Source organism: Lycorma delicatula, chromosome 7 (genome assembly GCF_047948215.1).
Source record: "Lycorma delicatula isolate Av1 chromosome 7, ASM4794821v1, whole genome shotgun sequence".
NCBI lineage: Eukaryota > Metazoa > Arthropoda > Insecta > Hemiptera > Fulgoridae > Lycorma > Lycorma delicatula.
Genome location: NC_134461.1, coordinates 24,010,421 through 24,027,056, shown reverse-complemented (window position 1 = coordinate 24,027,056; position 16,636 = coordinate 24,010,421). Strand labels below are relative to the sequence as shown.

Below are 16,636 nucleotides of genomic sequence, written 5' to 3'. Positions count from 1 at the left end.
AAACGACTGAAAACAAACCACAAACAACTGAGGTTTAGATATGACAGAATTAGATAAATACAAGCAACATACAACATGCAAGTAACTTAACTAAGGTCACCTTACAAACATGGGTGTATATACATGTTACATATGTAATGAATGAAATCTCAAAGATAGCAACAATAACACATCAGATACATACAAAGGAAAGAATCACTCATAGAATAGCATAGGATAAGGGAGCCGCCGCAAAGATACTATAGGCACAGGTGATCCAAGAAACACAAATGAACTTGTTCAAAATTGAAGAATTTCTATTTCTTTTGTTTCTGCAAGACTGTTTTAGGTACAACAAAAAGGTTTCTAGTTACACAATCAAATTAACATTTTAAAACAAATCTCACCTGGCTGGCAGAAGGCGGTGCTGTTTGAACAGCACCACTGATTTGTTCTTTGACATCATTCCTGTCTTTATCTTTTTCTCTGTCATTTCTATCTCTATCCCGTTCCCATTCGGATAACGTTATATTAGTACTGTGTGTAATTTGATTATCTTGATGCTGGTGATGTCCACTGCTAGTAGCAGTATCTTTGCCATCCAGTGTAGATGATGTAGATGAGCTAGTTTGTCCTTGGTTCTGATTTTGTTTATTTTTCATTTTTTCTTCTAATTTTTGTAATTTTCTGTGAGCTGCCAGTTTACATTCCTCAAAACGTTTTTCCTCTTCTTCTTTTCGTTGTTTTGCACGCTCAACAGCTACAGCCACTTCTTCATAAGTCTGACGTTTCTTTTCACGCCATACATCATCATCTTCATTGACTCCTCGACTACCCTACAAAAGAAAAAAAATAATATCTAAAGTTGAAAAAAAACAAGATCAGCTGACAACATATATAAACAACAATTATAAAAATATTTAAGAAAACTTAATATTTAATTTTGCCAATTATTTTGTACCATAATTACCTTAAAACGTTAATAAGATAAGAGCAGACTCATTAGACAATATATACAAACAGAGAATATACACGTTTAAGATAAATAGTTGCTCAACAATTTCACTATCAAAATTATAGTAAACAAGTGATCCCCACACTGGCTGAGTTAACAGCCATAGCGTAATTTCTACACATTCTAATTCTCATTTCTCAGCAACATTATACAACAAAAACTAAAAAAAATGTTCAGTACAAAATCTTATACTTTTTATTCAAAAAACAAGATTCCACAAAATGTAACTTTTAAGTGATGGATGCAAATTTAATTTCAAAGTCACAAAAATCTACTCATCCCTGTTACAAGTTTTTTTAGAAAATTGAAGAAGATATCAATTTTCTCCTCTTCCAAAAACCTCATTGCTACCAATGTAAAGACTGTTCCTAAAAGATAGGACACAGCCCTTTGGGAGACTGGTGCAGAATAGAGTATTGAAATGTCCTATTAACTATCAATGATTATCTCTAATTTATAAGTTCTGGAGTTTAACAAACTCATTCTTATATCCTACCAAATGGTAATTCTCGCCCTTCTACAGATCTTGTAGCAACACAAAAAACACCTACCTTATCAATACCTCAAACTAGTCAACAAGACAAAGGGAAGCAAAAAAAATAAATAACCCAACCACTCATAACTTTTGGCACTATAAAAAAAGTTGGAAAATTTTCTTCTACGAATAAGACTGTTCCAACCTAAACAATTATACCTAACTCCTTAAAAACTGCCTTAAAATGTTATCTAGAATGTACAATGATTAGTAGAATTTAGAAGTCTAACTATTAAAATAATTAGAAATTTGTGAAGAAAATCAAATTTTGTTTGATAAAAAAGATTTTTTTATCAGTCATAATACACAAGGGAGAATCAGATCATATAAAACTTTTGTTGTCATTGATGCACAGCTAATGGAGAGGGGTGTGGCATCTCAGTGTTGTATGTAGGGATGCACAGAAGGGATTCTAGTCTTAGAAAGCCAGCTCACTGCTTTTTACTAGTCACAATGTCACTTTTTGCTTTATCAATTCAATTCAATTCAGGGACAAAGTGAATGATTGGAATAAGCAGTTTTCAGAAGGACGAGAGCCAGTTGAAAGTGAAGTTCACTAACGTTGCCCAAAGATAAGTGCTACTGCTGAAAACATTCTCATGGTTCGTTGCCTTATAAAGGAAGACTGTCGATTAACAACTGCAGAAATTGCTTCTGAAATCTGAATCTGCTTCTGAAACCTGAATCTAAATCTTTTAATAAATCATTTAATTAAATTTTTATTTAATTGAAATCTGAATAAGATTCAGATTTCAATACAATTGAAATGCTTAGGCAATCATTACTTGTGATCTTAGATTTACAAACGTGGCAGCACAATAGATCTTCTCACCAAAGGTCAGAAGCTCTATCGGCTAGACGTGTGCCAGCAGGTGTTACCAGCAGTTGCCAGAGTAGTTACTAAGCTGAAGGAGATTTTTTTTTGTATCAAATCATGACCTTTTCTTTTTCCTGTTTAGCCTCCGGTAACTACCGTTCAGATAATTCTTCAGAGAATGATGAATGAGGATGATATGTATGAGTGTAGATGATGTGTAGTCTTGTACATTCTCGGTTCGACCAGCAATGAATCCATTACACCCCAGAATCAAAATAGCAACTATGGAATGGCGACAAATGGGAGAAACTGCACCCATTAAAGCCAAAACTCAACTGTCAGCTGGAAAGGTTCTGGCCACAGTATTTTTTGATTTCAAGGAGTTTTGCATGTTGAATTCCTCCATGAATGTCATACAGTGAATTCTGCGTACTACTGCCAACGTTTAGACAAAGTAAAAAACTCGCTCATTGTCAAAAAACACATCAATTTACAATCCAAGACATCATTCTGCTTCACAACATTTGGCCTCATACTGCGGCTCAAACTCAAGAAAAAATTGCATCCTACAACTGGACTACACTGGAGCACCCTCCATACAATCTGGACTTATCGCCCTGCGATTATAATTTGTTTGGGCCACTAAAAGAAGCACTTGGAGGATAGAAATTTGAAGACAATGCTATGTTAAAGTGTTCATGTGCAATTGGTTGACGTCACACCAACCTTCATTTTACGATAGCGAGATCAAAACGCTACCTATCTGCTAGGAAAAATGTGTTTCCAAAAGAGGAAATTATGTAGAAAAATAATACTGTATGTATTTTTATTATCCTTCAATGCATTATAAAACAAAAATTCTGGTTTATATTTGATTTATCTTCGTACATCAATCAGAATTAATACATACAGATTTTATTTCATACCTGCTGTGGTCTCATTCCTTGAGGTCCAAATGAACTCATAAGTGAGGACGGAGTCCGATTTGGCCAACTCCTTCCATCAACCATTGATAATTTTTCCTGAAACAAAAAATCAAATCCTGAATCATCCTTAAAAAAAAATTATATTTAAAGCTAGGTAACTTTATTTAAGGTGATACTTCCAAAGTCATTAGTTAAAAATGCCAAAGGTATTTTGTATATGAACCGAAAAAAAGAAAGTTATCAATAATCTTAATTATTCAATAATGTATACAAACCGTTTTATTACCTGTGGCTTCTGACAGTGTATAATATAATTAAGAAGTTTCAGCAGATCATTCAAGTTAAACATGATGTTTGTAAAGTTTCTACTTTGCTGAGTAAACAGCATACTGTTCTTTGAATGTAATTAAGAGAAACCAATTGAGTAACCATGTATTACTAAGCACAGATTCCTAACAAAAACAAGCCCTAAAAAAATTATTTTTCTTCATTAAAATAAAAAATAAAAGCATAAAGTAATTGTGAAAAGTCATTTTTAACACAGCACCAACAATCTGTCTAACAATTTTTTATACAACTGAATCAGTGAGATGAAAAAGGAATACTTTCCGCTCCGAGTAACTTGCAGAAAAAACTAAATACTGACACTAGGAAGCGTTCTACATAAAAACTTCAGTTGTTCAATTGCAGCTCTAAGACAGCATATCAAATTTGGGGGGGGGTCTTTTATTCAAGGCAAGTCTTACAAACGGATATTTCAGAAAATGAAAATAAAAATAACTGTGTTGCCGAACTATGAATTTAGTATGTTTTATTAAACTAACTATTCTAAGTTATACAGATAAAACAAGTCTGATAAAACAAATGAAAGACTTATGAATTTACAGTTCAAACCAATTGCCATTATTTTAACAATGCAAAATGTGTGATATTGTGTTTTAATTACCTGGAACACAGTTGTTTACTCGAAGTCACTGCTGTTTCATCATTACCCTCATCTTCACTGTCATCGATGTCAGTTTCTCCCTCAGTTTTGTCATCAAAATCCTTGAATATGAAGTGATCTTCCATTCCGACCAACGGGCAGGAGATGGTCAATCTTCTGAAACTCTTGATTTTCGTTTTCGGAGTAATTTCCTCCCAGGATTTGACAGTGCACTTGCAAAGAAGCTCTATTGAAGATTTCTGCATTAGTCCACTCTTTGTAGATGTGTGATCATTTAGTGTAAAACTTCCTAACGTGGTCCTTGAACGGCTTATTGATGCTCACATCCAAAGGTTGCAGCACAGAAGTGAGGCCTCCCAGAATAACTGCAGCATCTGTGTGTGCATTTCAATGATTCAGTTCTTCACAGAATTTTCACGAAGGCCATAGAAGCTATCTAAAATGAAAATTCCTTGTTTCCTTAACATTGCTCCAGGAAGGTGATCCCAAATAACTTCTAGCCAATTGTACATTAGTTTCGCATCCATTCACCCCTTATCTTATACGCAAACATGTAAACCTCTTTGTAATTTTTCCTTTGGCACAGTTTTTCTTTTAGAAATTACATAAGGAGGTAATTTTTTCCATCTGCACAAATGACTAACATAAATGTGAATCTCATTTTTTCGGCTCCAGCTGTTTTCACCAGTACACTCCCCACTTTATTTACAGTCATGTTCTGCGGCATTTCAGAAAAGGCATGCGTTTCATCAGTATTTCCAATCTGAGATACGAGGTACGATTTTTCCTTTTATGCAGTATCATTGAAACTTTAAAACTTTGTCAGTATATTCTGCTGGTAGTCGTTGGCACAAAGAAGTTGTCCACCTCAAAGTGAATTCCTTTCTTCTCATTAATCGCACCACCCACCCACAAGTAGCGTTAAGTCATTCGCATTTACATGGTGTTTTGCTACTCTGTGCCCTTTCATTTGTATCATTTCACAAGTCATTACATAACACTCTCTTCTCTTCTCTTCCACCCACTCAATCACTATATCATCCACTGCGGGATGGCGTTCTTTTTTAGGACTACAAAAAGATAAGAGTTACTTTTTTTGTGACTAAGTTTATATCTCTTTATTTCTCCAGTAACAAATCATGTTTAGTTGTATCAAACACTACCAACCTGCTGCTCGTACAACATTTTTTCATCAAATTCCAAACATCTAATTTAAACCATGCAGTGAAACTTTTCCAGGAATTCATTTTACTGGTAACCCAGACAAAATACTGAGAAACTCACTTTCAATAAGGTTGCTATTGTTCTAACCAAAGGGTCTTGTTTTACTAGTAAAAAGAAAGCAGGTAGTAGGATTGAAGCTGCTACTATATAAAGGTCAATGTCATCAAATACAATAACATTGCTTCACAAACACTGAAAGGGTAAAATTTGTCCTTTGCTAACAACTAACTGTATGTACAGTAACAAAAAATTCTGGTAGAACTGTTTTTCAAGGAATTACCACCCTGTCAAACTGACGGGATCTAACATTCGCAATTTTTTTTTTTCTAAAATTTGCCTACAAAACTTGGAGGAGTCTTACAATCGAGGGGTTATTATTTTCATATAATTACTATATATACAAGAATCGCATATATCCATGGATGTACAGTAATCACAGTATTTTTACTGATCATATTTTGAAAGTTTGCTATTTAAAATTAATTAGTCACTCAAATAAATGTTTTTAATTATTATCAGTAGAGAGAAAGCTGCTCCTCGATCAACAGTAAAATGCATACTATTTGTAAATTATTAACAAATATATACAAATTATAAATATATAACAAATTATATACAAATATTAATATTAATATTAGCATTAATATACGTTAATGCTAACATAATTACACTTTTTCTAGTTGCTAAGTAGTTGAATGAGTCTCTGATAACAGAACAACATATTTCAAACACATTTATCACATAATATTAATATTCAGCAATCTATAATTATATATATGAATATGGTACAACAGTAGTATTAGATTCTGTTTATAAAGCAAAAAACACCTCATTTTTACTCATTTTTTGCATGCCCATGCAGGTATCACAAAAATGTATACCTGGCTAATCATTTACAGTTCCAAATATAAACAATAAAATTTTGAATGAAAAAATAATTTCTCTTTTGTTTTTATTTTGTAATTTTTAAAGAAATTTTTATATCTTACGATCAAATAGAGAGAATCTGTGAATTTCTCAAATAAATAAAAAATTATGGGGTAAACAAAATTTTGATAAATTTATATTTTACAAGGGCTTGCAAAAAAAGAATTGTTTCAGCTGAAAAGTGAAAGCCAATACAGTTGGAATCTGCTTTTAATTGTACGAATTCATGAAAACTGAGTTTTCCACCTCCTCACTGGAAAGTCTAAGCTTAACTTCCACTTCATTAGTACCAGTTTAAAAGGAATAATTTAGGTAGGTAAATAGATTGAGATAAAAAAAAATTAATTTTTTTCATGTAAAAGATAATCAGTCAGAAGTTTTGCTCCTGTAGACAATAAGAGCAGAGAATCCCCACTGAATAACTATAAGCAGAATCTATTCAGCTAGTTATTAATAATCAAAATTTACAGTATTAAAAACAAATTAAAAGTTTATGACATATTAACAAATTTATTGAATGCATCCATATACAACAGACTCACCCGACTACCAGTTCTATCATCTCTATCACCAGAGTCTGTATCAGCCGGAGGCTGTTGCTCTCTTTCTCTATTATCTCTATCTCTGTGTTGCTGCTGTGGAGGAGTACGAGCTCCTTTAGCATCTCTACCAGTTCTTGCACTAGTTGATTCTTCATCTTGTCCCGTCTCATCATCACTGAATGCCAATTTCTGACTGATAGAAATAAAAAAGAAAAAAATATTATAACATGCACTGACAAACATAAAATTAGCCCTATGAAGACAACTTATGATTTTTCATCACGTTCAGTTTTATTCTAAAAAGACTAACTGGCAATTTTCCATCAATCTCATTTTATGTGAGAAAGATGGTTTGGTGAAATTTTGTCAGTGTCAAAATGACGTTTGTACTGATCACATGTTTGTTTGCCATGGTAAATGTGGCAGTCTGATTGTTAGAGGTTACGTTTTTATTGTTTAAAGTAGCACATGGCATCACAATTAATATTTGGATGGTAAATAAAAGTAATTTTTTTTTTTAACTTAACTGTTTACTTTTAGACAAGATTTAATCATCTTCGTTGCAAAATACATAAATATCGTTTGTTTGCTATCGTTTTGAGTTGGCCATGAAATCATAGTTAGTTTGGAGTGAAAAGGAATGCTTTATTTTATCTACATAGTTTTTTTTTACAATATTGTATTTATTAGTGTGTTGCATAGTACGTACGTATAAGTGCGGATAACATTGTGCGTTTATCATTGTTTTTGGTTGTTTGTGATGTTCAGATAATATTTATTTTATTTTAAAGTTTTGTTTTCTTTTTTCCAGAAATATTTATTAGCGAGTTGCTATAATAGGCAAAATGAGTGGTTATTTCAAACACAGACTGAAATTGATCAAGAACTTAGGAACGTTCAATATTCCAATGATAGTAGTTTGTGTATAGACAGTTCCAAAAATTTTAATTTTACAAGTTTGACTAAAATTGATCAATTTCTTGCCAAGTCATGAAATGTTTAGGTTTAACAGAAAACAGCACAACAATTCTAAAAATCATGATTTTCATTGTAAAACTGTTACTTGATTTTGAATTAAGTGACTTCAAACTCATTTTTTTTGGTTTTTTCTTTCAGTTTTTTGGTTCTTTAATCTTTAGACAAATTTTCGAATAAGATATGACCACAAAAACATTTTTAATTTATATTCCATTGGTTTTCCTACATTTAATAAATAACCACTAAAAAATATTGGTAAGAAATTTCATACATTTTTTAGCACAAATATACAAATAGTCAGTCACCACAAGGTACTGTATAGTTTTTTTTTTTACAGACAATAACATAAGCAAGCAATTTTTTATCCATCTCCAAAAAAGGTCTGGCCCTCAAAGGGTTAATAAATCAAATTGTGTAAATCCAAACAAATAACAAAAGACATTAAAAAATTGATTTACACCTTCAAAAATATTATGGAAGCATCTTCAAAATGATACATTATTTAGTGTACAATGATTGCATTGTACACAAAAGGAACATTCTTTAGGCTTGTCTTAGACCACTTACGGCTTTTTAATGGCCAACAGTTAGTTAATGCTAGCACAAGATAACATCAGAAATCGCACATCCAGGAATCACAACTGATTTCTCTAACAGGTCACCATGCTTCTTTACTTTTTATTATACAATATCATACTAATGAGTTTTGACAGATCATTCTAAATCCACTAGTTACAATCTCAGTTAACAATGTAATTTTTTAGTAGCCAGCTATGATGTTTAACTTCCATATCATCTCCAAATTAACAAACTGATCTTTTTTTAGTTAACACTAGCTTCAACTGCTCCCAGAAATTTAATAGAAAAGTCTATCCAGGTGTTTTCATTAAAAATAACACACATTAAGTCATAAATATTAATTTAGACACACAACTTTCTATAAAATACATCATCATATTAATTAAGAAACATTATGCACTACAGCTAACAATGCATTTATATGCACATTACATGTTGGATATTTAAATGTAAAACTGAATCAATCCTCAGTTTAGTTATGAATTTCAGTAAAAGTTTTTTTATGAAATTTTATTTTTAACAGCTGCTAAAATCCGAACATTACATCAACTAAGAACAGATGCAGAACAACCTTTTGAATTTCTTTTTTTTCATTAGTATTTACAACTCAACAGAACTTAAATATTTATCTGGAGGTGGAATTTGTTGAAGACACAATACAAAACAGATTTAAATTGTCAAATTACATAGTGTGACAAATCAATTATTCAAACATCTATCAACCAGACCACCGGCAAATCAGGTAAAAAAAAAAAAAGAAATCATTTTACATTACTTAGCTGTTCAGTACCTAAATCAAATTCTTTGATTTATACTAAAATATTTAAGTTTTGACAGTGTATAAAAAAAAGTATTGATGCCGAAATATGGAGCAAACAGCAACTACAATGAATATTATCAAATAACATTGAGGAAGATTTAAAATAGAAATTTTAGTTCACCAATTAAAAAACTTAAGAATATCATCTAAATTGGTCCTGGACTACAAAAAAAGTAATACTGATTTTTAGGTTATTTCAGAATTATCTGAATTTCAAAAGGCAGAATAAGATAAAATGAATCATATTAAGAATTTGGTACAAAGACTGCAGTCCTTTACTTAAAGGAAATTTTATACCAAAAAAAACTGACAAGAAAAAGAATCTGTCACTATCCTTTAAATGATTTTGTGATCGGTGATTAGAAACCAATTACACTGGCAAAATAACAGAAAATTTACAATTTCTGTAACCACAACATTTTATATAAAACTTTGTGAGATTATTAAATATTATTAATTTATATAAAGTATTTTAAACTGTATGATTCTCTAAAAAAACAAATGTTTTATTTTTAAACTGGAGTTTTTTTACTTTAATTAGAAAATGCAATATTAACAGTATTTTCTACATTCATAATTGGTATTCAGAATTTAAAAAATGAATTGCAGAGTAAAACATCCACCTCCTTAAAACAAGGTGATTTGTAAGTTAGTATATGGTAAATCCTTACAAAATAGACTTGTTACACAACCAGAAAAATTTCCAATATTCTATTGCTTATGTATTATTTCCATTAATTTGGAACATGTTTTATCAACACATAAACTACAGCTAATTATATAGTTAACTTAAAAGTTTCTAAAATTTCTTGTTGATATCTTCAGAAGTCATTTGCAATAATCCACAAGAAAGATCAATATCAAAGAAAGTATTGTACATTGCATACAAATAGGTGCTATATGCATCACTGCTTGTTTGTGAATAACATCCTAACAAAAATTAAAGAAACCAACAGTAGAATTGATACCTACTTATAATCAATATCATCTTGAGTTGCCCAACCGGCATCACGACCGATATCATCCATTCTATTAAGGTCCTCTTCTTTAATAATTGGCCTCGGTGTCAGTTCTTCAGGATCTGCACCAGAAGCATTAGATCGTGGAGCTCCCATCATCCTATATAACAAATGCAAGAAAAAATAAAATTCACTAATCTGATATTGACACTCTACATTAGTAAATCCCAAACAACTTACATAATTTTTATGTTAACAATTCTTCATGTCTGCTTAATTAATAAAAAGTAAGCCGCAAGATTAACCATCTTAATATGAATATATACTTAAATAATAGATTGGTTAACTACGCAATAATACTTTTTAGGTACACCAGTAAACAAAATTTTAGCAACACCAGTAAACAAAAACCTTACAAACTGAATGTTCTAAAGTATATATCTATAGTTTTGTTTTTGTATATATTTCAGAGAGTAGAATCTCAGAAAAGAAAGGGATAAGAAATGATCAAACGCTGATATCACTATCACATTATACAGAATTTGGATGCTACATCTGTCAACCTGGAAGGATTCCATTAATGTGCTATCCTAAAAAGCTTATAAGATTTCAGCACAGCACAAATCTACTGTTAATGCTATGCATAATTATGATGTTAAATCAAATATAAATGGGATTTTTGTCTTCAGTTGGTAGGACTGGGCCTGCACTTCTAGTATGCTTGGGTGGGGTCATCAGGAGTGAGGAGAGCCAGCCATCCCACACTCCCAACCAATTTGTAATTAACGCTCACGATGTCGAAGCAACAGGCGCACCCCTCTACTGCGCAACAACACAATTATAAAATTTCTTGCTTGTGAAGGAGTTCCAAGCGACAGAAATTTTCTGGAATCGATTGCAAAATTCAGGGACCAAACATTGTCAAGGACTCATGTATTTACCTGGCATAGAATTCAAGGAAAAACGAGAACAAAAAGAAATCAGGAACACAATCACCGTCCTTGAACCAGCATTTCAGACAAAAACATTCGCGCGGTTCAAGACATTCTTGAAGACAATCGACAGGTGAGAGTATCTGAAAATGCAGGTTGAAATAAGTTATGGGAGGTAGCAAGCGATCATCACAAACCTAGTTCCATACAGTGTGTGCCAGATGGGTCCTTCGCCTTTTGACTGCAGATCAAAAGTTGAAATGTTTGAAGGTCTGTCAGAGGTTTACAGCAAGGTTTGCAAAAGAATCTGATATATCTTTGAGTCGTGGGTCCACCACTACACTCCCCAGTCGAAACAAGCCAGTATGGAGTGGCGGAGGAAGAGGGAGGAGGCAGCCCAGTGAAAGCCGACTCGACTGTCAGCTGGTAAGGTACTTTCAACTGTTTTTTTTTCGACCAGCAAGGCATTTTGCTCATTGATTTTTTCCCATACGCGATGTATAATCAATGCTGCTTACTACTGCGAGCTGTTAAACAAGATGAGGGCTGCCATATCGCCACAAAGACAAGAACAACCGACTAAAGAGGCCATCCTCCTCCATGACGACACCAAGCCCCATACTGAAGTTCTAATGGTCTCAAAACTAGAAGAAATGTGCTTTATATGCACAAATTATCAACACCATCATTGGAAGCAAAAAAGACAATAAGGCAATAGAGTTTAGTCATGTTTTAAAAGATAATTTCTACAAATTAAATGTTTTATTAAAAACATCTAGATACTGTATACTATAAAAGAATAAAACAATTTCTAGTTATAATGCAGAGTTAATATACTATTAAACTGCAATATTTTTCACTCAAAACCAACAAGCATTGACAGTACAGGTGGGTGTCATCACTAATTAAATTTTTGTTAAAACTGATGTGCAATTAGAAACATATTTTTATGTTAAATAAAAAAACTAAAATCTTGATAATTCAAAAAGTGGTTTAATTAAAAATCCTTCAAAGATGAAACAGCAACTTATAATTGCAGAATTTAAATATTATCACATAATAAATTAGAAATTTTATTTTCAACTTAATTTGAAAATAAAATTATAAATAAAATGATCGCACTAAAAGAATATCACTTTCAATGTTATTAATCTTACCTATCAGGCATGTATGGAAACCGTGGTGGTCTAGCAGGTCCATGTACAGGACCTTGAAAATTTTGTGGAAATCCTCCCAGATAATTAGGTCTCATCATCTGCAAATGAAAATTATATTTTAATTACAAATAAAACTTAAGATTAATATAAAAGTGAATAAATATTTAATAATAACAATATAATTGTGAATTAAAACTCAATTATATATGGAAATATTAATGTAAAACTTATTAAGTAATATTACATTCACTTACAAATGACGGCATGACTCCCTTGAAGTGGGGAAGCATATGAGGAGCTTGGTGTGTAGGGCCTGCCGGGCCCCCTCCCACCCCAGACGGGCCCAAGCTGCTCCGAACTCCAGCCAAGTCTGGTCCTAATGATAAACAAATCATAGTATAATTTGAAATAGACATTTAGAATATACAAAAGATGACTTGATCTACACAAACAAAACGCATACAGCTTTTTGCTAATTATAACATTAATATTTTTTGTACATAACTTAGTATAAGTAAGCATTCATTTAAAACAAATATTCAACACACACAGATCATCATCAATGACTCCAAATAAATTAATACTACTTAGACTAACTAAGGTATAGTAATGATTTAGGAAATACAAGGTCAGAATACCCTGGAAAAAAATTGCAGAAAAATGTTGTAAAACAAACCTCTACAATAGAGAATTGGGTAAAATTTAAATATAATTAGAGTTTATTACACGAGTTGACATTAACTTAGAAAATTGTTGTTAAAGCAAACTTACTTATTACCAGACTAGAATGTTTATCTTCATAAGTAAAACAACATTATGTATGTACTTCCTGAAATTACAATAACATGATGATATAATGCTTGTAATGTTAAATAATAATGTAATGTGCAGTGCATTAAAAATCAAAAAAAAAACTGTGAAGAATGAGAAATTAAGAAGGAAATAATTCTACTCCAAAAAAATTATCCACAGAAAATTAAGAATAAAATATCATGATTGAGTTTTGTATTACCATAAACTATCAAATTTTTTTTTTTACTAAACTTGACCACAATTATAATTTTTAAATTCACAGCATGAAGAAATTTATTTTTATTTTACTACAAAATAAAAAAGTTACATATAAAATATATCAATTTTTTTTTTCAAAGGTAATCAATCTAATTAGAAAATACGTAACCCAAATATAAAGGAAAAGAATAGAAACAGTCAATTTACTATTCTTGCTACTTCTACAACAGAGGTCAACATCATTTGGGAAATAATAGCTTTATTATGAAGGATAATAATTACCCCCGTACCATTACCATAATTAATGTAAAGAAAAGCTTGAATGCTGTGAAAGAATGAAATCCATTTCTCTTATCCATTTTTATGGAAGTTTTTAAAAATAAAACTATTTAATGTGGCATGTGAATTCTTGAAATATCATTTTGTGAATAGAGGCTACAAAAAAATGGAGAGCTGGAATCACCAAGTATGAATCGACAGGGGTTGTAGAATGAATGGAAGAGTCAAGAATTTTTTGTAAAGGAAACTGAAGTTAACTCTTTGTTCGAAGGAGAAATTGTTGGCCAAGATAAATGGTATGTGGATGCATTTGATGGTAATGGGAGAAAAGGACTGGTGACAACAACCTAGCATTTAGTTCAGGGCAGATTATATCAGCCCACCGTATCCATATCACAAAGTCCTGCCTTCTCTGAACTCTGGTGTTGCTTGGTTCCGGTGAAGTATTCCTTAAAAGACCTTTCATGGCTGACTATCAAGGGGTCACTTGTGGTAAGACTAGGTCTTGAGTTACACCTCTACATGTGATGCAGTGAGGTGATGAAGGTGTATGACTTGATATTTGAAGTTAGTAGTTTGTTTAGATTTAGTTCACCAGAAAAATGTCTCTAATTTGTTCCAAATATATCCCGGCACATTTCATGGAGTCTTTTGTTAAAGTTGTTATTTTTGAGAAAAGTTAAAAAGTTTAATCTTTTAACATTACATCAAACCTTTTTTTATAAAAAAAATGTTTAAATTGTCAAGTTGAAAACTTCAACAATTAGCGTAAAAAATTAGTTTTTACAATGGTTTCTGATAAAGGAAGCACAATAAAAACTAAATTTATTCTTAAATATACAATTCTGCTAACTATTTATAGTAATTGTTATGTGTACAACAATTAATAGTGTAGAATTTGTAATAACTATCGGTAATGAAAATATTATTCAATGAAATAAGTAAACATGGTGAGCAATAGCAATTTTTTCTACAGCAACAACTGCTAAATCAACTAAATCACTTTTAAAGCATATCTGAAATATGTTATATGATACTGCACTATTCTCTCAAATTTACATTGTTTTTAAGCAAAAACATTTTAAAATCTTATCTTTTTAAATCAAGGCATTTATATCAAACAGAAGTTCATATAGGTAAGTAAACAAACTTTATTAATTTATTAATAAAATTCTGAGCTCCTAATTTATTATTTACTTGTTCTATAATCACATTAAATGAAATAGATAGTATAAATCTACATATAATGTTTCCAGATCCTGAATGTAAGTTATAAAAATAAATATTTAATGATATGCTATTGCTCACCTGGAGGGAAGTGGAGGGGGCCCTGGGCAGGAGCAGTCCCCGTCTGGCTGCCAGCTGTTGCTCCCATCGGCCCCTGAGGGCGGCTGCCCCCTTGGCTCCAGCTGCCTTCTGTCTGTGGTCGTAGGCTGGGTCCTGGACCATACTGGTTGTCTGATTTGACAGTGGTCCCTGATGCGCTGGTAGTTTCTCCAAACAGAGATGGGAACTCTTGTTGGAAAGACGGTGACTGATGGGCTAAGAAGCTCGGTACCGTTTCGCTGCTGCTGTTCGACATGATTGCACTCCATGATTTGTCGTGTCCGTGGCTTGTTGCTGTGCCTGCAGTTGGCTGTGGGGCTGGAGTTGAGGGGGCGGCTGTGGTTGTGGTGGTCGGGGTCGAAGACCCTGATACTGGGGCACTGAGGGTTGCAGGAGCACCTTGAGTGGGTGTCGATGCTGTACTCTGGGTAGTAGTGGCCTAATCAAAAAAAAAATTAAGATTATTTAGACAAATAATGCATTACAAGAAACTAAAGAAATATTAACCACACAACAAATCAAAACAAAATTTATTTTATCTTTTTTTAAGATGATTTTCAAAATCCTAGGAAATTAATGTCAATTTTCAATCCATTTTAACCTAAATAAAAATGAAATGACAGCCTATGAGAAACACTAAGTGTAATAAATCCACTACCCTTCAATAAAGAGGTTAGTAAAAGGTACCAGACAATAACTAAAGCTAGAAATTAAAATAAATATTAAATATGTTTGACAGTTTTGGGTTTCTCTGTTTCTAGCACAAGATTTGTCATAGTGTCATTATTACAGTTTGTCAGTTACCGTAAACAACGATATGAGAATAGTCACAAGATAAAAAAAATCAACAATCTAAGCATCAATGATAAAATAAATCTAACAAGCACAAGAATTAATAAACTAATTGAATACTCTACTTAACTACTAGGTTAGGGGTTAAATAACTGCAGGGCGAGTACAATTTTCAAATTAAAAAAAATTCTGAATATCATTCTGAACTGAATATAAGTAATCATTATACATGAAATCTTATAACTATTTTTTCTTCACCTTTGAATTACATATATGTAATATTCCCATTAAAATAAATATATAAAAAATGATTTTAATACTTACAAGTTTATATCAGCCCAGAGTAGTGGAAAGTAAAAACAGAGGTATTTATTTTTTAACCAATACTTAACTGCAACCTTTCCTATTTATTATTCATTATGCACACTCACTGTATACATCATATTACTTCATAAAAAAAATTAAATATATAAATACAGAATTGCTTACCAATAAAGCATTTAAGACAGAAATGTAAAATAAAAAAATTTTAAACTATGGTAAAATATTTTTTGAAGGAAAGAATACATCCGATAGGACTGAAGGAAAAATTATTACAAAATATTGTTACTGTAACCCATAAACGATTATTATAAACTTACAGTAGTCGGTGTTGCTGAAGTCGTAGATGAGGGGGGAGGACCAGTCTCTCCAGGTTTGGATCCCCATCCTGTACCACCTGTTGGAACTAGACTATAAGCTGGATCGTTACCGCTATGCTCAGACTTTAAACTTGGCAAATTAGCTGGTGCACGACGAGTGGCTGGAACTTTACCCAACGTTTGCATTCCATGTTTTCTTTGATGTGCTACGTTCTTTTGTTGATGCGGTTCCAAAGATTCTCCCTTAAAGA

The 16,636-nt window shown here is 32.0% G+C and overlaps 1 protein-coding gene across 9 annotated transcripts in view; it reads right to left on the bottom strand.

Moving 5' to 3' along the window:
- LOC142328426 (uncharacterized) overlaps nt 1-16,636 on the bottom strand; it is a 225,623-nt gene that overhangs the window by 184,127 nt on the left and 24,860 nt on the right. For all 9 annotated transcript variants that reach the window (XR_012757269.1, XM_075372155.1, XM_075372162.1 and 6 more), the window contains 8 exons: nt 16,386-16,628; nt 14,935-15,391; nt 12,591-12,712; nt 12,337-12,434; nt 10,261-10,407; nt 6,912-7,104; nt 3,273-3,368; nt 387-815 (listed from right to left, as the gene is read on the bottom strand). Coding sequence is in view for 8 of the 9 variants with exons in the window: in XM_075372155.1 (XP_075228270.1) it covers nt 387-815; nt 3,273-3,368; nt 6,912-7,104; nt 10,261-10,407; nt 12,337-12,434; nt 12,591-12,712; nt 14,935-15,391; nt 16,386-16,628 (1,785 nt within the window). In the remaining variant the exon portion in view is untranslated. The remainder of the gene's footprint in view (nt 1-386; nt 816-3,272; nt 3,369-6,911; nt 7,105-10,260; nt 10,408-12,336; nt 12,435-12,590; nt 12,713-14,934; nt 15,392-16,385; nt 16,629-16,636) is intronic.